Genomic DNA, 23847 nt, shown 5'->3' on the forward strand with positions numbered 1-23847 from the left:
TAGTTATTGTATGCCAGTTAAATAGTTAGCATATTTAGATTAGTCTGGTTCCTTTTAGGTTTGTAATGTTGCTTTCATAAGAGAACTCTTCTCAAGGTTATCCGCTTTGGCAATGACTGAAAGTTCACATCAAAAGAAAGCTGTCAAGCAGACGGGCCAGGTCTGGTACCAGTCTGCAGGCAGTTATTAAAACTTTCCAGTCCTACCTCCTGGAGAAGACTTCAAAGTCATGCAGTAAACACAGCCTCAAAATAAGCATTATTAAATCTTTAAAGAAATGCTGAAGAATTTAGGAAGTGCAGCATGTGTTGCTAATTTGTCACAGGATGTAGGATAATGCTTGTGCATTTTCTTTGATAAAAGTCTGTATTTTTATTTCAGTTCAATGAAAAGAACCCCAGCAGATTTTGGAGGCAGGATTTTGACATCAATACATCTGAAATTAGTGCCAGTGAACAAAGAGAATGCCTCCCTTCCCCCATATGCAGAATTTAAAGTTGCATTATTAATTTTTGCTAGAATTTCTAAGCTAGTACAAAAATAAATAAAATGTATCAACACTTGCATAATTGTAACCACGGTCTATAAATTGTCGGACTGCTTGTCCGACATCCAGTTCTGGATGAGAAGATATTTTCTCCAGTTGAATACTGGGAAGACTGAAGCCATTGTTTTCGGTCCCCACCACAAATTCGTTCCCTAGCCACTGACTCCATCTCTCCCCAACTCCTGTCTGAGGCGGAACCAGACTGTTTGCAACCTTGGTGTCATATTGACTCAGAAATTAGCTTTCGACCTCATATCTGCAGCATAACTAAGACCGCCTATTTGCACCTCCGTAATATCACCCGTCTCCACTCTTGCCTCAGCTCATCCACTGCTGAAGCCTTCATCCATGCTTTTGTTACCTCTAGACTTGATTACTCCAACACACTCCTGGCTGGCCTCCCACATTCTACCTTGCGTTAACTAGAGGTGATCCAAAACTTGGCTGCTGTGTCCTAACTCGCACCAAGTCCCGCTCACCCATCACCCCTGTGCTCGTTGACCTACATTGGCTTCCGGTTAAGCAATGCCTTGATTTCAAAATTCTCATCCTTATTTTGAAATCCCTCCACGGCCTCGTCTCTCCCTATCTCCAGCCTCACAATCCCCACCTCCACCACCTCCCCACCACCCCCCCCCCCACTCGCCCCGAGATGTCTGCGCTCCTCTAATTCTGCCCTCTTAAACATCCCTGATTATAATTGCTCAACCATTGGTGGCCGTGCCTTCTGTTGCCTAGGCCCTAAGCTCTGGAAGTCCCTGCCTAAACCTCTCCGCCTCTCTTTCCTCCTTCAAAACGCTCCTTAAAACATACCTCCTTTACCTGCGCTAATTTCTATTTATGCGGCTCGGTGTCAAATTTTTAATCGCATAATACTCCTGTGAAGTACCCTGGGACATTTCACTATGTTAAAGGCGCGATACAAATAAAAGTTGTTGTTGTTGTTGTAATTGTAAAAGCTGTTCAATTTTAAATCGATACAGAATTGATGGAAGAAAGTGCGGAGATGGCAGAAATTGGTGAATAGGTCATTTTAAAAGTAAGGATAGTTTGCAAATAAAGTCTATCTTCAGCAGGAAGGTTGCAAATGACTGTGCTGGATATGTTGGCAGATTATGGATTAGTTCAGCATCTGTCAGATGAGGAACTGAAATATCTGATGCACAGATACCATGACAGATGTTTCCTCATTTTAATGTAATGCTTTTGATTATCGCTAAATCCACTGGAAGATAATAAAATGGATACATTCAATTGTGCCAACTGCATTATATATTAAAAACATACAAAAAGTGGATCATTATAACAATGTAAGCTAAAGAATCCATTATTTTGAATACAAAAATAGTTGTGGAGCCTTAAAACAAGCTAATGGAAGCACTGCAGATCCTGATTAACGCAATGACAAAATAGCTAATTGCAGCGGCATTTGCTGCACTAACCACTGCTGCATTATCTTGTCAGCTAGATGGAACACCAGAACTGCACTCAAAAATGCAGGAGAGGTTTGACCTGGTTGATTCAATAAAGCTGAACTTTATTTCAGCCAAATGTGGGTCCTAGCTCAGGAATTGAGGCAAAAATAAAGAATTAAGGATTTAAAACTAAAGCAAATTAGTTAAAAGTAAAATAAATATAAAAATACCTATGGTAAGTTTAAAAAAAAATTATAATCTAAATAGTCGGGAACAATAGCATAATGGTTATGTTACTGGATGAGTAATCCAGAGGCCTGAAATAATGATCCGAAGACCCGAGTTAAAATCCCACCACGGCAGCTGGTGAATTTAAATTCAGTTAATAAAAAACATTAATCTGGAATAAGAAGCTAGTATCAGTAATGGTGATAATGGGGTAGAATTTGGCCAGTACAGATTTCTGGCGCATTCACCACAGATGAGCCGCTTTTGTCTGCCTCGAAGTGCTCCAAAAATCTTCGAGCCGAGTTTGGCTGCTCCCCAGCCTCTCCTCGATGGTGGTGTAGCATGGCCACTGGATTCAGGGGCGGAGCCTGGTCCCTGCGCTGAAAACAGTGCCGGGACTTTTGCACATGCGCGCTAGAGTGTGTGCGCATGCGCAGTAGCTCCTCGCCTCCAGAATCTGAGTGTGTGTGCTACAGGCTGTGTGGGAGGGGCCGAAGCGTGCCGCCCCTATCCTTGGCCAAATGGTCTCCTCATCGGCAGCCCGCTGCTTTCCCGGGCCGTGTTTTGGTAGGACTTCTATTTTTTATTTGTTATTGATTGATTGATTGCTTATTACTTTGGTCTTGGTGCTTTAGGTGCAGGGTTCCTTCTATTTTTTATTAATTAATTGCTTATTACTTTTTGTGCTTTGTTTAGTGCTTTGTAAGTCTTGGTGCTAGATGCAGGTCCTCTCAGCTTCCTTGTATTTTTTATTATTGAATGCTTATTTTTGTGCTTTGTTTAGTGCTTGGTGCTTTAGAATGTACTTAACTGCGCTGATTTCTTAACTCTCCAAGGGTTTTCTGTGCGGGCCACAAGTGGCCACGTACGCTGGCCTAAGTTAGTTTGGAGCAACTATTAGCTGTCCAAACTGGCTTAAATGGCCAAAACAGGCATAGGTGGCTGGTAACGCCCCCTTTTTGAAAAAAAAACGAAACTAAAGAAAATCCTAACTAGCTCACTTACAATGGCGCAAATTAAATGTACAAAATGGGGATTTTTAAGATACTTCAGAAAAATCAAGTTGCTCCAAAAAAAACGGAGCAACTCCTGGCCAAATTTGGGTCCCATGAAACTACCGGATTGTCGTAAAGACCCATCTGGTTCTTTTAGGGAAGGAAATCTGCCACCCTTACCTGGTCTGGTTTATATACTCCAGACCACAGCAATGTGGTTGACTATTAACAGCAATTTGAAATAGAAAGCCACTCAGTTAAGGGCAATTAGGGATGGGCAATAAATGCTGGCCTTGCCAGCGATGCCCACGTGAATGAATAATTAAAAAAAGAAAAAGGAGACTTGAGAAAATAGAGAGAATACTGAATAAAATGGAGCAGAAAACAAGTTATTGCATTGTTCATTCCTACTTAATTTGTTTAGGTGTTTATAATAGTTATATAGCTACTCCTATTATTGTGTGGCATATTATTGTAATATTAGGATTTGGTTCAGCATCACAGCGGGTTTCTTAAAACATGGCTCGTCCAGGGAGCTTGGAGATGCTAGCAGTCCAAGGATTAATTAACTATAAGGCAACCTTATATTTAACCTATATAACCCTACTGTTATTATAATACAGGTCGCACAGCTCTGAATTGCATTATGACAAAACTAAAAAAAACTAGGCTGATTCCGGAGAACTAGGCTGATTCCGGAGATGAGGGGGTTACCTTATGATGATAGATTGAGTAGACTGGGTCTTTACTCGTTGGAGTTCAGAAGGATGAGGGGTGATCTTATAGAAACATTTAAAATCATGAAAGGGATAGACAAGATAGAGACAGAGAGGTTGTTTCCACTGGTAGGGGAGGCTAGAACAATGGGGCACAGCCTCGAAATACGGGGGAGCCAATTTAAAACCAAGTTGAGAAGGAATTTCTTCTCCCTGAGGATTGTGAATCTGTGGAATTCTCTGCCCAAGGAAGCAGTTGAGGCTAGCTCATTGAATGTATTCAAGTCACAGATAGATAGATTTTTAACCAATAAGGGAATTAAGGGTTACGGGGAAAGGGCAGGTAAGTGGAGCTGAGTCCACGGCCAGATCAGCCATGATCTTGTTGAATGGCGGAGCAGGCTCGAGGGGCTAGATGGCCTACTCCTGTTCCTAATTCTTATTTTATGTTCTTATGTTCTTAAAACTTAGAAATAAGTTGAAAAGTCTCACTTTCAGCTTAAAATCATAACTAGTATATCTACCATGAAGAAACACAAAAATTATTCAAATTAGCGCACAAATCCCACAGAGAAATATAAACACAAAAAAATATTTCATTTAGTTAAAAAAAAGTGTTTTCCCTTAAATAGAGTGCAATTACAGAAACCAGAGCAGGATGAATGTGGAGTAGACTGCCAGCTGAATAAAAGTTTAAACCTAATTATTATCTGTGTCCACTCACCAGCAAGAAGGAGCCTGAAGTCCAGGTCTATCGTACCTGAGGCTAGTTTCTCTTTCTTTTTCTGACTTTGCTGCTCTGTTTTCGGAGGCACAGTTTGTCTTCCGGCCTTTTCCGTTGGTGCTGCTGCAAAGAAATCTGGACATGTTTAGGTTCAGCTAGAGACACAGGGCTGGATTTTCCTGGAAATTTGCACCGAAACAACGGCGTAACTATGGTGTAATGCCAATCTTCAGTGGAAAAGAGCGAGGAAATTAAAGCAAAAGTTATTTATGCTATTTTACAGGTTCACACAAGTTTCCTCTATCTTTTGCGCTGTTTCCGCAAAACATTCACTGAAGCCATATGCGTACACTAACAAAACTCCACAAAGCTACACAAAGAGCAGTTCTTGGGCTGTAAACTTACACCTAAAGGTTTCGGCGTAGCAGAACCCAGTCATATATTTAGTGTTTTCTGGGGGGGTTTTCTTGTATTTTATGTATTTTTGACCAGAATTTGTTACATTAAAAACTGCAAAGCTTTCACAATTGCATTTTTTGAAATATGTTATGTCTAGTATGCATTGGTTTGATGACTTCAAACCTTAACTTTGATACCTAAAGAGGAACTTAAAGGAGGAATATGGCATAAGCTCTGAGCTTTCCTCAGTCCCCAATTGTTTATACTCATTTCTGCCTGTTTTATACTGGATTTTAAGTTCTGGTATATGCTAATGAGAATCTCAAAGTTTCAACGTAAATTGCTGACAACAAGATTGGCATAAATTTCGGCATCAATTTTGGCTTAATTTTCCAAATACACCACTCTAGGAAAATCAGGCCCGTGATATCCTTTTCTTTGGTTTATCTAGACTACTTAATCATAGAATGGTTACAGCACAGAAGGAGGCCATTCGGCCCGTCGAGCCTGTACCGCCTCTATGCAAGAGCACTTCAGCTAGTCCCACTCCCCCACCCTTACCCCGTAACCCTGCAATGTTTTTCCTTCAGGTACTTATCCAATTCCCTTTTGAAAGCCACGATTGAAACAGCCTCGAATAACAATCAAAAGTCAAACCTTATTCATGTATTGTATTAAAGGGAACATTACTGTAGGGATAAGTATTTTTGATATCAACTATCCTCTATACATAATAGATTAGGGGAGAAAGAGTGTTGCCTGTTGGGAGAAAGCTTCTATTTTATCTTCTCACTAGCAGCCCGCTGGGGAACTGCCACATTGCTTCTCAAAAACAGAAAAGAGCTGCTCGGCTGAGGAGGGGACCAGTAATGAGCAACTCTCATTAGAGTACTGAATGTCAGGATCCTTCTTGGTCCCAATGTGCGTCAGCAATGTAAAATATAATTGGCACCGAACTTGCCTTGGACTAAAATGGTTGGGGACACCATATCCATTACCACAATAAGAGTTCTCTGCCTATGAGCACCTGGTATATGTCAGCTGATGGGCTGTTTGGCTTTTGGACTCAACCTGGCAGATTATCAGCAAATTACAAGGAACGGGAGAAAGGAACCTCTTTTCTTAATACTATGAAAGGGTTTGTTTTGTTAGCAACTTTTCACCTCACCATATGGCGAGTATTAAAAAAAATGCATTTCCCTTTTAACCATTATTGCCAAAAATGGCACTAAGTTGTAGTAGCACAGAGTAGTAGGCATGTCAGGTTCCTCCCAGCATCCCCAATACTACAAGTTCCCAAGTTGAGCATTGAGGAAGCTACCAAGTATTTCCCCATATGCAGGGGGAGAACGATTCTCTGACCATGCTGACCCTCAGCCCATCTGGAGTGACAGGTGCAGCGGGAGTGACATGTTTCGCCTCCTCTCAAGATGTCAGCACATCTGCTTCCTCACCACCCACTCGCCCAATACCAACCATGGTCCAGGAAAGCCAGCTGGGCCAGACTGCCCCAGGCAGCAGCCGGAGTGCTGCAGTCTGCAGCCAGGCCCTCAGAGGCTCGAGCTCCAAGAAGTCGCCAACCACAAGCATCACTCGGGTCCCCACATGAGTAACAGCAGCCTCCCACTAGCTCTGCTAAAAGCACTGGGTACAGCACCTCGTATAAGCGATAGTTAACCTTTTAAGAAAAGTATTAAGGGTTGGTCACTAGAATTCACTAAAATATTATGTATGGAATTAAAATCAACACCTTTATTACATTTACAACTTGATCTATAGTATTTTCAGGTTGGCTGTCTGTACTGTCAGAAAATCATTGACATAAAGGTTGGCTGAATGTTCTTGAATGCAGAATCAATGGAGTGGTGAAGGAGAAACAAAGCACTGTTAATGCTGAGGATCTATTCCTGACTTTTCAGGCAAGGGGAATGAGGAGGTGACTGCAAGCATTGTGTTATCAACTGGCCTGTCTAGGTGATGGCCCTCAATCATGTGGTTTTCCCCTCACCTTTATACAACATTCCCTCATCTGATGATGCCTCATCTTGCTGCTGTGCCTCCTCAAACACCAGTCCTCTTTAAATTGCCAGACTGTGCAGCAAAGTACAATGATGCAGCCCACTTTGTCTGGACCATATTGTAAGGAGCCCTCAGTGTGATCAAGGCACCTGAATCTATGCTTCAAAATGCCTATGGGATGTTCCATTATGTTCCTGGTGGTCCCTTGGCTCTCAATGTACCTGTGATGCTTTTCCATGGTGGAGTGGAGGAGAGGTGTCATCAACCAGGTTTGGAGGGGGTATCCTTTGTCCTCTAGCAGTCATCCTCTGGCGTTACTGGATGGGTAGAAAAGTGGATGGATCGATGAGTGTCGCATAATAAAAGTGTCATGGCAGCTTCCAGTGAAACTCAGATTTGAATTATCCTTCGACAAAGATCTCACACCAGTTGAATAATAGAGTGGAAGTACCTCCTGTTCACATAAGCTGGCTCATCTTCTGTTGCTTTGATAGCTGCATGAATGCAGTCTATTATGTCCTGGACACAAGGGGAGCTGGCCACTGCTTCAAATTGCAGAGCTCTTTCATTCTGGCTGTAGGCACCCATCGCATAGGTAATGTAATGGTTTGCTCTGGTAGGTAGGGCACTGGTGAACTGTTTGATACAACTCACACCAGACGATTCGGGTGATGTCCCTAGTATCAGCCTGAAAGGAGAAAAAGTTAAGTGCGCTGTTGTCTTTGACAGCCAATGTCAAAGCATGACCCATTGGTGAAACACAATCTCCTGACCTGCTCCTCAGAAATATCCAAGAAAGTGGCTCTTGGCCCATGGGCTGGGTAAGACCTTCTACAAAGAGTCCAACTCTTCATACATCCAAAGGAGGGAAGCAGAAACAGAATCCGTGATAAGCAGTGAGTGCTTAATGAAGGCAGGTATGGAGAAAAAAAAGCATAGTGGAAGCTCAGAACTACCTTAGACATGCACTGCTCATGATTACACACGGATCCTAATGACCTATATGCCTGCAGGTGAGTGCCACTTTAATTGCAGCTTCCAGTCATGTGAAGCCAATGGTTTTTCCACTGGAAGGGACTTCCGACCCATCCAGTTAAAATCGCACCACGATTCAAATGACGTCATCAGTTCCCTATTTGAATTTATTCACGAGGCACCCGCCTTTTTCCAGTAGCTGCATTTTCGATCTGAGTCAGCTCCACTGTAACCCACAGTGGCGGGCTTCTGGCAGCAATGGGGTGGTAATTTGTCATTCATGATTTTAACTGTTCATTCACCCAGTTCTCGCTGGGCAGTTTGGGTTAAAATTAGGGCCAATGTTTTAAATCAATTTTTATTTGCAATCTACTGTCTGCCACCTCGCATTTATGGATTAATTATTCATATGTTGGTCTAGTGCAGAAAAGCAAAGCTTTATATCAGATTTGTGGACAAAGGAACAGATTGAGTGGCTACATATTGAAAAGGGCCCTTTTTTGTAAAACCCTCTTTTCCTATCAAATGATGTAAAACCAAGTTGCTACATTTACTAGTCCGCACTTACCTTGGGAACAGCAGAAAGGATAAACATGATTGAAAGGTATAGAAGGTACAACATTCAAGTGGTACAAAACTTGTAGCAGCTACAGAATGAAATGCAGCCAAACTATGTGGAGGGTACCAGAGACAATGGCCATGAACTTGCGGTCGCTATGACAGCGTACTTTCAGAAACTGACCAGAACTTTGGGATTTGGAGCATGCACAAGTGCATGTGGAAATCCCGATGTTGTGGTCTGTCAATGACAGCTCTGAAATTGGATGCGTGTGCACCCCCACCCCACCCCAGATCCAGCAATCAGTGAAATCTCATAAATCATTGAAACTGATGAAAACTTTGGCTCTTCCGCAGTAATTACGCTGTTAAATTCCCCACTAAAAGTTAGACCCAAAGGAATTAGGTGTAACTGAGTTCTAACAGCACACTGAATGCTAAGCAAATGTTAAGGCCTTGTAAATTAATTTTAATTTTGTGCAGTGTGAAATTTGTCCATTTCAATAAAAATAAACATTTTTAAGAAACTTTTCCAAAAAAAAAGTAATTTTTTTTTAAGTTTGTGCATCTTTACTTTAGGTTTGCCTTTTCCCCATGTGAGAGCCTCAATCTTTTGCTCTCTCTAATTTTTTTTAAAAGTTAGCATTTTAAAGGCTTACTCACTTCCTTGTTCACTCTCTGAGAATTCTGCCTTTTGATTGGCTGTTTAGACAGCCTGTTGGCGTCACAGCACTTCGCACAAGGGGATTCCTATTAAGTTCCGTTGAATTGAATTCAAGGTCGGAAAACCCTAAGTTCTCGACACAGGGATTGCGAGATCCTTGTGCAGAGTGTATTTCGGAGCTAGCATTGAACACCTTTGCTTCGCTGCTGGCCAAAGATTCCAGGCCATGAACTTGGATGATAATGTTCGTCCAATGACAAGAAATTGAATGTATATTTTTTGCTGGGAGTTTGGTACAGGCTGTGACATAAGCTTAGTGTTCTGATGGTTGTATAAACTGTTATATTGTTATTATTCATACCCCTACAATCCTTTGTTTTATTAATTTACAATACAGCCTACTCTCCATACTCCTTACTCTCCATAGGTACCTATATTGCACTTGCCTAGCTCTTTTATCTGTCTAGTTATCTATTGTTGATCCATGCAACTACTAAAGGGAGAACTCATTACAAGATTTTGCATATAATTAGCCATGAGTTGTGGACTATTCTGAATAGATACTATAACATTGAACATTGAACATGCAATTTCCTTAATTTTAGGGTTTGGGTTTAGGCTTCACAGGTGTGTAAATTCCAAACTGAATGCATACCTCTGACCTTCTATACTGTCAGGAGGGGAGACTGACTCCACAAAGTACCAAGGGGGAGATAAGGGAAATACATTTACGCAGCAAGTTGTTAGTATTATCTAGAATGCACTGCCTGAAAGGGTGGTGATAGCAGATTCTTTCAAAAGGGAATTGGATATATACTTGAAAAGGAAATATTTGCAGGGCTATGGGGAAAAAGCCTCATTCTGTGCTGCAAGATGCTAAGAACTCTCCACAGGGCCAGAGCAAATTCAGTGTTCCTCACTTTATGCAGGTGGTGATAAAATTAGCATTTAGCACCAGTTGGTCTTTTTTCAATTCTACTCGTTGCCTTCCACCAACCTGTGGAAATATTATTGGATGGAGGTTGCTAATGATAGCTGGAGATTGATCAGGGTGCACAGACTGGAAGCAGGTATGAGTGCCTGGACACAGAGCCCATGAAATTTCTGTTGCCTAAACTCATTAAGGTAATTATTTTAACATCTGTTAGATTTCAGGTCAGCACTGCAGTATTTGAAATGCAGTATTTGATAAAACTGTTGTTTTTAACATTGCAGTTTAATTTGTCAGTCAACATTGTTTACTTTTTCAAGAAAAGAACTTAGTGAAATCAGTGTCTTAGCTAAAGCCACGGCACACACAGATATAACAATAATTTGGAATGATATTTTGTTGAGAATGGGAAAAGTTGTAATCAACATCATTGCTCACTAGGTTCCAGTCAGTGTTTTTGCAGTTGTTGAGACCATGCTGTTTTCTAATGGAATTTCGCCTTGTGGGGATTAGCCAAGCTTCAACAACAACTGTTTTTCTCTTTTGAACAGGATGTTTCAATTGTCCTGTGGCATGTTTAACATAAAAGTGAGGATGTGTGCACTGTTAAACAGCACAGTTAATGTATTACTGCCGGCCAATTTCCAAACTCCATGGGGATTTCTAATTCAAAATGCACAGTCTTTCATATCCCAATTTCAATAATGTAATGAAAGGAAGATATTTTCCCTTCGACACATTATTTTTTTATCTTATCTTATATATTCATTTAGTAGAAGCTTGCATTTTACTATGCATTATGATGACCAATTAACATCTCCCTGAACACAGCAGTTAACATATTACCATTCTTTGCAAATCATTATTAGTTTTTTTTAAACATTTCATGTCGTATTGACTTTAGAAGGTTTTCCTGAATCACTATGGGTTGATTTTCAACTCGTTTCATGCCATTAAAATGTGCGACTGCCAGAGGAAAATCGGGTGGGCTACTTTTCCATGTCATACTCCATTAAGGAAATACAATAATTCTTGTATCACACCACTATATACATCTCAGCAGGAATAAGCAGCTTACTAGGCACTGGTGGCTGTGATGTGAAGATTTCATTGACTGTTTTTTTTCAGTGAATTCTGCAATTCGACACTATTATTTTATTTGAATAAATTTACAAATTTAGAACTGTTATTTGCTATCCCTGTATGTATTTGCAAAGGTTTGATTGTTTTTGTAAACTGTAGCTTAATTTTCTTCAAAATGAATGAATGAAGATATCGTAACAGTGAATTATTTGTATTCAATTGTGCAATGTCAGTGGTGTGCACATTTCTGCCATGTTTGCCCCATGTCTGTTATCAACTACTTCCTGCTGATTATGAATGTGTTCCACTAAGCGCTCCCCTAGTTGTATCGCTGCCTGGCCAACTTCAGAGCTACAGGGAATACAAGATAACATAAGAACATAAGAAATAGGAGCAGGAGGAAGCCATACAGCCCCTCGAGACTGCTCCGCCATTTAATACGATCATGCATGATCCGATCATGGACTCGGGTCCACTTCCCTGCCCGCTCCCCATAACCTCTTATCCCCTTATCGTTTAAGAAACTGTCTATTTCTATCAAATTTATTCAATGTCCCAGCTTCCAAGGCTCTCTGAGGCAGCGAATTCCACAGATTTACATTTCTCCTCATCTCAGTTTTAAATGGGTGGTCCCTTATTCTAAGATCATGCCCTCTAGCTCTAGTCTCCCCTATCAGTGGAAACATGCTCTCTGCATCCACCTTGTCAAGCTCCCTTATAATCTTATACGTTTCGATAAGATCACCTCTCATTCTTCTGAATTCCAATGAGTAGAGGCCCAATCTATACAACCTTTCCTCATAAGTCAACCCCCTCATCTCTGGAATCAACCTAATGAACCTTCTCTGAACTGCCTCCAAAGCAAGTATATCCTTTCATAAATATGGAAATCAAAACTGCATGCAGTATTCCAGGTGTGGCCTCACCAATACCCTGTATAACTGTAGCAAGACTTCCCTGCTTTTATACTCCATTCCCTTTACAATAAAGGCCAAGATTCCATTGGCCTTCCTGATCATTTGTTGTACCTGCATTCTAACCTTTTGTGTTTCATACACAAGTACCCCCAGGTCCTGCTGTACTGCAGCACCTTGCAATCTTTCTCCATTTAAATAATAACTTGCTCTTTGATTTTTTTTCTGCCAAAGTGCATGACCTCACACTTTCCAACATTATACTCTATCTGCCAAATTTTTGCCCACTCACTTAGCCTGTCTATGTCTTTCTGCAGATTTCTTGTGTCCTCCTCACACATTGCTTTTCCTCCCATCTTTGTATCATCAGCAAACTTGGCTACATTACACTCGGTCCCTTCTTCCAAGTCGTTAATATAGATTGTAAATAGTTGAGGTCCCAGCACTGATCCCTGCGGCACCCCTCTAATTACTGATTGCCAACCCGAGAATGAACAATTTATTCCGACTCTCTGTTTTCTGTCAGTTAGCCAATCCTCTGTCCATGCTAATATATTACCCCCAACCCCGTGAACTTTTATCTTGTGCAGTAACCTCTTATGTGACAGCGTCTGGAAGTCCAAATACACCACATCCACTGGTGCCCCTTTATCCACACTGTTCGTTACATCCTCAAAGAATTACAGCAAATTTGTCAAACATAACTTCCCCTTCATAAATCCATGCTGACTCTGCCTGACTGAATTTTGCTTTTCCAAATGTCCTGCTACTGCTTCTTTAATAATGGACTCCAACATTTTCCCAACCACAGATGTTAGGCTAACTGGTCTATAGTTTCCTGCTTTTTGGTTGCCTCCTTTTTGAAATAGGGGAGTCACATTTGCAGTTTTCCAATCTGCTGAGAGCGCCCCAGAATCCAGGGAATTTTGGTAAATTACAACCAATGCGTCCACAATCCCTGCTGTTACTTCTCTTAAGACCCTAGGATGCAAGCCATCATGTCCAGGGGATTTATCTGCCTTTAGTCCCATTATCTTACTGAGAACCACCTCCTTAGTGATTGTGTTAAGTTCCTCCCCCCCTCCCCCCCCCCCCCCCCCCCTGCCCGCCCATAGCTCCTTGACTATCCACTGTTGGAATATTGTTAGTGTCCTCTACCGTAAAGACTGATACAAAATATTTGTTCAGAGTTTCTGCCATCTCCATGTTCCCCATTACTAATTCCCCGGTCTCGTCCTCTAAGGGACCAACATTTACTTTAGCCACTCTTTTCCTTTTTATATACCTATAGAAACTCTTGCTATCTGTTTTTATATTTCATGCTAGTTTACTTTCATAGTCTTCTCTTTCATAATCATTTTTTTAGTCATTCTTTGCTGGCTTTTAAAAGCTTCCCAATCTTCTGTCCTCTCACTAGTTTTGGCCACTTTGTATGCTTGTTACATTTACTTGCCATTAGTAATGTTTGCTCTGGGATCCACCGTCTGTTGCATACTGTGCCTTCCTATTATGAGAGTTCATCTTTAAACAGTGTAGATTGGGGCAGTTCCTTCTTGCAATGCACTCACTCCCAATGTAATTTGCACAACCCTGTTATTTTCAATTCTAAAGCCTTGTGCTATATTCTTGTTAACATTTTGCTCAGTACAGTATGTTTTTGCATGTATATCTTTTATAACTGCAACTTTTCCTTGTGTGCATACAATTCCTGTGCTCTTACTTTGCAGTATATTTGTGCCTTACCTTTTAGGTTTTCTTTTAATTTGTGTGCTGTCTTCCGCACCCCCTGCTAAGTCCTCTGAATGGAGGACATACTGCCAGTGACATACTATCACATTTGGTTCCTCTTTGCAATTTAGGGGGATGACTTCCCTCCACCAAATATGGATTCTGATCTTTGCATAACAATGTTCACCAGCACTTGCAGAGTCTCTTTGCTTAAAATGGTTTTGCTCTGCTATGATTGAGCCATTTTCCACCAGTATTCTGTACTCCCAGACCATGTTCTTGGACCTTTCAAAATTTATAGGGTCAAGTGACTTGCTAGTTGTTTCAGGAGCATGAAAAGATCATTAGTTCAGGTGCATTGAAATTGACTGTAACTTTTTGTTTGCACCTACATTTCTCAGTCACCAAGGGAATGTGGTGTGCTATGGCATATTCGTAATGGGCTCATTAAAAAGTAGAAAAACAGGCTTTTATGTTTGTACAAATTGAGGAATGTCAGGCCTTAAAGTGTTTTAAGATGGATTTTATTCCCAACTAATAGGCCTTTTTTATCAAATAAATCTGTGTCATAAACTGACATTTTTTCATGCCCATTCTATAATAATGAGGGGAAAAAGTATGAGGAAGAAATACTAAAAAAAAACACTTGGGAAAAGTAAAGATACTGTACATGTTGATTACTAGGTTTTAAATCACATTTACAAACCCTGCAAACACAGCCCATCTAAAGTCTGAGAATTAATTGGTATCGGTATTTCATGTACTTTTTTGTGTCCTAATTTTGTGAATAAATAGAACACTTTACATTAAGAACAAGCTTCAAGTAATTGTGTAGCTCTCCAATGACTTGCAATGGCTGCCCACACACTCATTCCAAAGGCACAGTGATTTGGCTCCGTGCAGTCACTACTAACCTCATCACAGAGAAGCCATCAATCTTAAATAATATCTTCAGTATGGCAAGCTCTCCAGCCACTTTTCTTTTTTAAATGGAGCAAAGAGATAATTAAATGTTGGTTAATGGGCAAAAAATTAGGAATTTTTGGGGTCTCTTATTTATTATCCTTGTATGAATCCATTCATCAGCAGTTCTTGAAAAATTACAAAATCCAAAGACAGTCAAATGTAAATGTAAAATATTTAATTACATCGATACCAGTTCCTTTGTATTCCATTTTTATTGAGATGTGGACAATAGTGGATTAATTTGGAATTTTAAAATGAGAAATAGAATAAGGATTCTCTCGCACAAAGAAATTCTCAAACTCATGGGCAGGGTGCGGGGTGATTTTCATCTTCTTACCGCTCTGTTTGCACTCAAAAACAGGGCAGCAGCAGGTTTAAAATAAAACATCTGTTCCTCCCGCCCACTTACTTCTGCTTTTAAAAATGGCCTGATTGTTTCTAGGGCCATTAATCCTGGCGGCCTGAGCTCCTATATTAAACAGATAGGAGTCTTGTGATTAAATTCAAATTGAGATCAGATGACATAATTACGACACGTACCATTTTTCAAACTTACCGCTTGACAAACGCCATGTCCTGATCCCGTCTATCAATCATGGATGATACAAGTCTTGAAGTAGCCATTTCAAGTGCTATTTAAAGGATTCTTCAGCTGCTCTCGGATAAAGCTACATAGAGCTTTTGGAACATTTACCTTGCAACAGCTTGTGTGTTTTTTGACTTTAAAGGATTTGAAAGTACTCATCGCTATTGTAAATTCTGAACCATTTAAGGGGCTTTTGGCATTGCAGTTGTTTCTTGTTGGGGGTTCCTTCTACAAATCCCACTCTGTCACAAGGAGCAGGAGGAAAGAGCAAACAGAGGTGCAGCAAAAGCAAATAAAAAGAGGCATGCTAGTAGGAATTCTTACCTGGATTCAGGACAACATACCTGGAGTTTTGAGGAACAATGCTCTCGGTAGGCACTGACAGAGTGAAGAATTAATTGGGCGGCCCACATTGTCCGCATGCCCAACACAAGACTCCCAAAGCAAGTGCTCTACTCGGAACTCCTACATGGCAAGCGAGCCCCAGGTGTGCAAAGGAAACATTTCAAGGACACCCGAAAAGCCTCCTTGATAAAATGCAACATCCCCACCGGCACCTGGGAATCTCTGGCCTTAGACCGCCCTAAGTGGAGGAAGAGCATCCGGGAGGGCGCTGAGCATCTCGAGTCTAGTTGCTGAGAGCATGCAGAAACCAAGCGCAGACAGCAGAAGGAGCGTGTGGCAAACCAGACTCCCCAACCACTGTCCCACCTGTGACGGAGACTGTAATTCCCATATTGGACTGTACAGTCACCTGAACTCACTTTTCGAGTGGAAGCAAGTCTTCCTCGATTTCGAGTGACTGCCCATGATGATGATGATGATGACTGACAGAGTTGTCTCACATCCAGGAAGAAATCCTGCAGCCAATTGCTACAGCTCACACAGCAACGCCTATTGCAGTCAAGGTCACTGCTGCTCTCAACTCCATTGTCTTCAGCTCCTTCCAGGTCACCACAAGGGATATCAACAACTTCAGTCAGTCTGCAGTCCATTCTTGTATCAAACAATTGATTGACGTCTTGCTTTCTAGAGCAAACACGTTCATTACTTTCCCTATGGATATCCAGAAGCAGCAGGGATAGGGCTTGCAGAGATGGCAGGATGCCACTGAGACCACAGTGTCAATGACTGCGCCGTCACTCCGTGAGGTTCGTCACACAATGCAACTACCTTCATGAATCGCAAGGACTTCCACTCAATTAATACTAAATTTGTGTGTGATGACTAGCAGCACATTATGCAGGGGCCTGCTTTCTTGGCAGCTGTCATGACGCCAATCGTCCACCCCCCCACTTGCACAACAAATTAAAGGCTGTCTGCTTGGAGACAAGGGCTATCCCCTGCACACTTGGCTTATGACTCTTCTAAGGAAGCTACGCTCAGCTGCAGAATTCTGCAAAAATCACATCCCTAGGTCAAGTAAAGCCCTTATTGAGCAGACTGAGTCTTCAAATAATGATACAGATACCTGGATGGGAGCAAGTCTAGTGGCTTCCTGCAATATTGCGCAGAAAGTATGATTGTGGTTTGCCGTATGCTGCGTAACTTTGCTCTGCAGTGGGGACTACACATGGAGACACTATTGGAGGAAGATCTTCATGATGAGGGAGAAGACACTGATGACATAGAGGATGGCAAGGAAGTGGATGGGCTCAAACAGTTGCCTGCAGCCACAGCTGTTCTGCAGAAGTTTATTGAAGAGAACTTCAGATGAACAATCCGTGCTCCCCTACATTAACAGTCATGTCCAACATCTCTCCCAGACCTTTCATCTTTAAAATGAATTGTTTCCACCCAAAGAACAATATTGATGATCACATCACCTAACATTGCAGGATCATCAACTATGACAAGAACACTCTACACACACAGTTCAACCACTGTTGAGCTTCTACTAACTTACAGAAATACCTACAAACTATTCCTCATCTCACTGCGAGCCCCTAGTGCCTGTTTGAAGTGCTCGTTAACCTACTCTAGTGCTTCTAAGAGTTTCTCACCCAATGGCTGCAACATGGGAGAAGGGAGGTTGCTGTGGCTCATGCAGGGGTCCATGAGATGCTCATGGTTAGCGACCTCTAGATTTGACATTATCAGTCTGTCTGGCATTAGTGACTGGGTGGTCTACCTATAAAAAGGGAGATGGATATGGATTAGGATGTAGTTGCAAGGAAAGCAAGTTGCCATGCTTAGTGTGTGACAGAGTTAAGTAGAAAGAGAATAGGAAGGGAAGTTGCTGTGACAGACCTTCAGCCCCACTGTGTTTGATGCTGAATGCGGTGTGTCTTCCAATGATGTTGATGGTGGCCTCTTCCTTATCGGTGAGTGTTTGCAGTGTGGCAAGATCTCCTCTTCTGCTGCTTGTTGCCCTCCCTGTTCTTGTGCAAGAAGAGTGAAAGTTGGATTATATGTGCCTGGGCCAAGGGCTTTCGACATATAGGAGCCAGATTACCATAGTGTGGATGATAACAGTGAGAAGCAGCAAGTATGGCCAAGAATGAGAAGTAGCTGTGAGGGCAGTAGCAGCATTTGAGGGTATGAGTTCAAGTCAGAAGCAGGTGCTGTGAGGTCTTCCCTGCTGACTAATGGAGAGCCATGGTAAGTGGAGAAGGGAAGGATTGATAATGCTGAAGCAAAAGGTAGGGTTCTGCAGGGCTGTGCATAAAGTGTGAAAGATACCTAGTACGATCATTACATTTCTTTCAGCACTGCAGCCAGGTCCTGGAGAAAATGCTGATCGCATTTACATGTTATGCCACCTCTCCCTGTGCCTGTTCACCAATTTGCCATGCTGCCTGCCAACCATCCCGCTGGGAACAGGACCACCTTTCTCCTGTGAACTTCCTCCACCAGCATCTCCATGGCTGCATCTAAAAACCTTGGGGCACTTCTGGAACTCGTGTTGGTCATAGACATCTTCTTTCAGCTTTATGGTATTCCTTCCCTGTTTTAGCCACACAAAAGCACCTCCCCTTTAAGCTGCTACAGGCCTACAAGAACCTGCAGCAGTGCCCATTTTCCCACCTCTTACATGGCAAGCTGCGTATGGGAAAGATGGGGGAACCCGGAAACTGAGACCGGTGCCTTGCTGATTCCTCCGAGCAGCCATTGCTCTCGCCTCACTCGCTCACCTGCCCGTTTCCTGCTGGGAGCCAAAAACCATAGTCTCTCATTTATTAATCTAAATAACAAGAAATTATATTTGCTTACCTTTTGTGGGTGAATTGCGAGAAGCTCCCATTGTAGGTACCTGCAATGCTTGACTCTTTTTTCTGATCATCTTCTCTTTCTTTAGCACATTACTTTTCTTTAGATCTGCACACTGGTTTTTCACACTGAACAAGCAATCACATGACAAGTGGGTAAAATTACCAAAATCCTGCACATTACAGTAATGGGCATTTATTTGTCGGTGTATTATTTTGGGTGAATATTTTAAGCTGTTTTCATGATGCTACAATTAACCATTACCTACTGTAACGAGCATTAGAAACAAATTGCTACCAAACATTTATGTTAAATACAAGTAACATCCTTTGATCACAGATTATCAGAAGTCAGGATTAGAATTCATTGGAACATTTACTGATTTTTAAAGAATCAACTAATCTTGCTTTAACCAAAACAGCCTGTTAATGTTTCAGCCAACTACACAAATACTCAACCCCATAACATAGAGCTCGTGACAGCATTATGACAAATATCCAATAGCAGATATTATATATTAAAAGATTTTTTGTAGGACCATGATGAGCAAGAGTGCTGTTGCTGGCCCATGCTTCATCCCAGCATGGTAACGGCTGATTTCCTGTCCTCCCACAACCGGGGAGTTGCAGAGTTACAGTTGCAGCTGAAGTATGTTGGCCCAGAAATTGCAGTCGGCCAATTAGTTACGGAGTTCGCCGCCAACCTCCGAAACGAATACGAACTTGCCTTGTGCGAGGCCCAGAACAGAGACTTGGGTTACGAAGTTGCTCCTCGCCCCGATTGGGGGCGGTTACCTTCCGGGGCCAGGACTTTTATCGCTCAGCCCGGAAGACCCACACCCGACACGAAATTGGGCAATTGCGCCCCTCAAAGAAGGCAGAGCTGTCTCAGGCACTCCGCTTCCTTGGAGGGGCACCTTCCGGGGCGGTAACGTTGCACTGAGTCCAGCGCCGTGTTCAGGAGTCCAACGCTACACGTAGTGCTGACACGCTACAATGCCCCTCCCCTTCAATTAAAGAGGAGGGTTGCTGCGCACTCTGCAGGCCCTTTGGTGGCCGCAACTGGGCCAACAGGGATGCCATCAACAAGGCCAGCAGCCTGGCACCGTAACTGAGTGCCGGGCTGCATGACAGCGGCCCAGTCGTCGCGAGGGCTGCCATTGTCGGGCCAACGCAAGAGTTGGCTGATTAAAAAAAAAGGCGGCTCACAGCACTGAAGGCCTTGCCTATAAGGGGCGCCATGGTGATAGATGTCCACCAGCTTCACGTCCTGCGAAGCTAGCGTTGACATCTAACCGTGCCAGCCTCGTGGCCTGCGCGGCAATTTCCACTCCGGGGTGCAAAGGGTCGGCGCTGGACGGTGAGGGGTCGGCATGCACGCCGATGACATCATCGCTGGGCGTGCGCTGACCTGCGGCGCTAATCGCGGGGCGCAGTGCTGCCAAGACAGCGCTTCTCAAACCTCCGAGGCAATTACCTGGAAGACGCAATCACTCCCCTGCCCAGGGGAAAACGGCCTTGTGTCCCGTTAGCACCCCCCGGAGGCACTAACGGGGCTGTAAAAAGGGGCAATTTCAGCCACTTGCTCTTCAGCACTGCAGAGATGTGCGCAGCATGTTACATCACGAAGCCCAGCGTACAGCTTATGCCCACAAAATCTGTCAAAACTAGTCCACGCCTACAGAAACTTCTCTAAGTCTCTTGCATTGAAATTACTTTATAAAGCTTTTTAAAACTTTTAACTAAACTTGTACTTGGACTTATTTCATATATCAGCATTTAAAAAAAATCCAAACTCACAATTAGTTAGTCCGTTCCATTTCCTGCACTTCTGCTCTCACCCTTTCTCCTCCCTCTCACAACCAAGATAGGGTTTCCCTTGTCCTCACTTTACACTCCAAATACCAGCCTCCACATTCAACAGATCATCCTCTGCCATCTCTAGGGTGATTCCACCACCAAATACATCTTTCCTATCCCTCCCCTTTCAGCATTCCGAAGGAACCGTTCCCTTTGTGACACCCGACTCCATTCCTCAATCACCCCCAGCACTCCCTCCCCTTCCCACGACACCTTCCCATGCTAGCACAGGAGATGCAACACCTGCCATTTTACCTCCTCCCTTCCCACGTCCAGAGCCCCAAACACTCCTTACAGGTGAGACAGTGATTTACTTATACGTCTTCCAATTTAGTATACTGTATTCGCTGCTCATGATGGGGAGGCCAAATGCAGATTGAGTGACCGCTTTGTGGAACACCTCCATTCTGTCCGCAAGCATGACCCCGAACTTATGGACGCCTGCCACTTTAATTCCACGCTCCACTCCCACTCTGACCTCTCTCTGTCCTCGGCCTCCTTCACTGTTCCAATGAAGCTCAATGTAAGCTCTAGGAACCTTGACAGATCACAAGTTCGGAATTTCACGCATGGAAATCCCGAACTTGCGGTATATCTCAGAGTACAGCGTCATACCCACCGCAAATTCTGCCCCAACGTGTCTTGCGCTGAGTTTTATGAATAGGTCACAAAGTCTCCAGAATCGCTAAAAGCATAGAATGGTTACAGCACAATCTGGGCCGACTCTTAGCAAGATCACTTCACTTCCTCACCCTTTCACCCAACAAATTTTTTTCCTTCAGGTACTTATCCAACTTTCTTTTGAAAGCCATAATTCAATCTGCCTTCACCATCCTCTCAGGCAGTGCATTCCAGATCCTAACCACTCGCTGCATAAATCTTTTTTTCATCTGTCTGCCAATCACCTTAAATCTGTGTTCTCTGCCCCCAGCAATCTCCTGAATAACGTCCTTCTTGTCCTCTGGTTTGCCAGTATAACATTATATTCTATTCATAGCAATACACGAGCTTTAAATAAAGTCATTGTTGATTTAACAGTATTTGCAAACTGGCAAACAAGAACATCGTTATTGGTGGACCACAGGAAATAAAATGGGGAATATGGTCAGGCATTTGGAATGGGAGCAAGGGTGCAAGGCCTAAGCCCAGATGGGTAACTGAGCTAAGGTTGTGGGGAAAGGAAGGAAACAGGCAAGTAGAGGACTTGCAATGAGACCAGTAAAAGGGAAGTTCTGCAAAGGTGAAGCTCTGGGATCATGCTGGTGGGGGAAAAGGGGAGGGAATGGGCATTTTGGATTTGGAGCCAGTTTTGCCTATGTAGAGCAGTGATCATAGTAACAGAGAAAAATCTGAGGAAAATACAATGGGGCAATGGTGGGATTTCCTGCACTCGGCACGGAAGTTCCGCCCGTCTGCGTAATTGGGATTACTGCCCCCTAGAGGAAGTGGAGCGTAATGTCGGGCGCTCCAATTACTCTCGAGGGCAGGACCAGGGCAGTAAGCTTGGGGATTTTCTAGCACTACACAGTCTCTCTGTGTAGCACTGGCACGCGCACAGGGCCCTCCCCTTTCCCCAGCGAGAAATCATTTGCAAACTATTCTAATTTCTCCCCCTATGTATATAAGAATTTAAAGAAAAAAATAATTGAGACATATGGAAATATTTTACTCATTTTGGATTTGTTGATAGGTTTTAGAAATTGTATAAATTCTGCAAAGGTGAAGCAAATCATTTGAAAATGTTACTATTACAGGCAGCATCTGTGCTTAAAAGCTTTGGATGCCATTACAAAATGAGAGGAATCAGAAGTAAGTAGAAGAAAGTATTATTTTGCTTTTGTTTAAGTAGAAGAAATTTGGTTAGATTAGGATAAATTGGGGTTTTACAGTAAATTTGACTATGATTACAAGTAACTGAAAAGTGTGACAAAAGTTATAGAAAATAAAGCAACACTTACAACAAAGACAGCTTTTTAACCACTTTTTGTGTACATGGATCAGCAGTATTCCCATAACATTGCTCACAGTGAGTCAGAGGATACATTTTTATAACGATATAGATACAGAAAGTATATGTGACATTTACAGGAAGTGCACAAGAAAGACACAACATTTAATATACTAATAGAAAGATATATGAAAATAAAGCAACTTTTCCATTATCTGTACAGCACAAAACCGCGTATGTATTATACCCACATCATAAAGATCAAATTACTGAAAGACCTTGCCTCTTACAATAATTGCAATTATGTAAACAGCTGGAAGATATTTACAAGAGTTAGCCATAAAAATCTCTTGGAATGGATTTAATAGTTACATATAAAATGTCGAACAGTATACAATAATGTATATTAGTTGCACATTTGAAACTTTCCTCTATAAATGTTAGATTTGTCAATACATCCGGTAAAAATTGGAAGACCTCACGACAGCCACGGGCATATGCACAATTAAAATGCATATAGAGTTCCATTTCAGTTCTGTGTTGAATTTTATTGGAATGTCAATGTAGCTTAAAATTTAAAAATAATACTAGTTATAAAAATAACATGCACAATTTTTAAAAGATATGCAAATGGCAGAAAGACTGTGGTCTCGATATTTACCAGGTTGGAATATCCAAGCATTGGGGGAAGGGGGGTAGCGGGATAGGTCTGATCAACTCCAAAGCAAGCATGTTTTCTTATTAACAGGTTCCCTGCTCGGAAGCCAGCCTGAGAGGGAACCAAGCCTGTCAGTCAAGCGGGGAACATGAGAACATAAGAAATAGGAACAGGAGTAGGGCATAAGGCCCCTCGAGCCTGCTCCGCTATTCAATAAGATCATGGCTGATCTGATCATGGACTCAGCTCCACTTCCCCGCCCGCTCCCTATAACCCCTTAATCCGCATATCGTTTAAGAACCTGTCTATTTCTGTCTTAAATTTATTCAATGTCCCAGCTTCCACAGCTCTCTGATGCAGCAAATTCCACAGATTTACAACCCTCCGAGAAGAAATTTCTCCTTATCTCTGTTTTAAATGGGCGGCCCCTTATTCTAAGATCATGCCCTCTAGTTCTAGTCTCCCCCATCAGTGGAAACATCCTCTTTGCATCCACCTTGTCAAGCTCCCTCATAATCTTATATGTTTCGATAAGATCACCTCTCATTTTCTGATCTCCAATGAGTAGAGGCCCAACCTACTCAACATTTCCTCATAAGTCGACCCCCTCATCCCCGGAATCAACCTAGTGAACCTTCTCTGAACTGCCTCCAAAGCAAGTATATCCTTTCGTAAATATGGAAACCAAAACTGCACGCATTATTCCAGGTGTGACCTCACCAAA

The 23847-nt window shown here is 42.4% G+C and overlaps 1 protein-coding gene across 1 annotated transcript in view; it reads right to left on the bottom strand.

The window, feature by feature from the left end:
* Positions 1-23847, bottom strand: part of cfap92 (cilia and flagella associated protein 92 (putative)) — a 126025-nt gene that overhangs the window by 91727 nt on the left and 10451 nt on the right. The window contains exons 5-6 of the mRNA XM_070894768.1: positions 18662-18786; positions 4626-4748 (exon numbers count right to left, since the gene is read on the bottom strand). Of these exons, the coding sequence (XP_070750869.1) occupies positions 4626-4748; positions 18662-18786 (248 nt within the window). The remainder of the gene's footprint in view (positions 1-4625; positions 4749-18661; positions 18787-23847) is intronic.

Source organism: Pristiophorus japonicus, chromosome 12 (assembly GCF_044704955.1).
Source record: "Pristiophorus japonicus isolate sPriJap1 chromosome 12, sPriJap1.hap1, whole genome shotgun sequence".
NCBI lineage: Eukaryota > Metazoa > Chordata > Chondrichthyes > Pristiophoridae > Pristiophorus > Pristiophorus japonicus.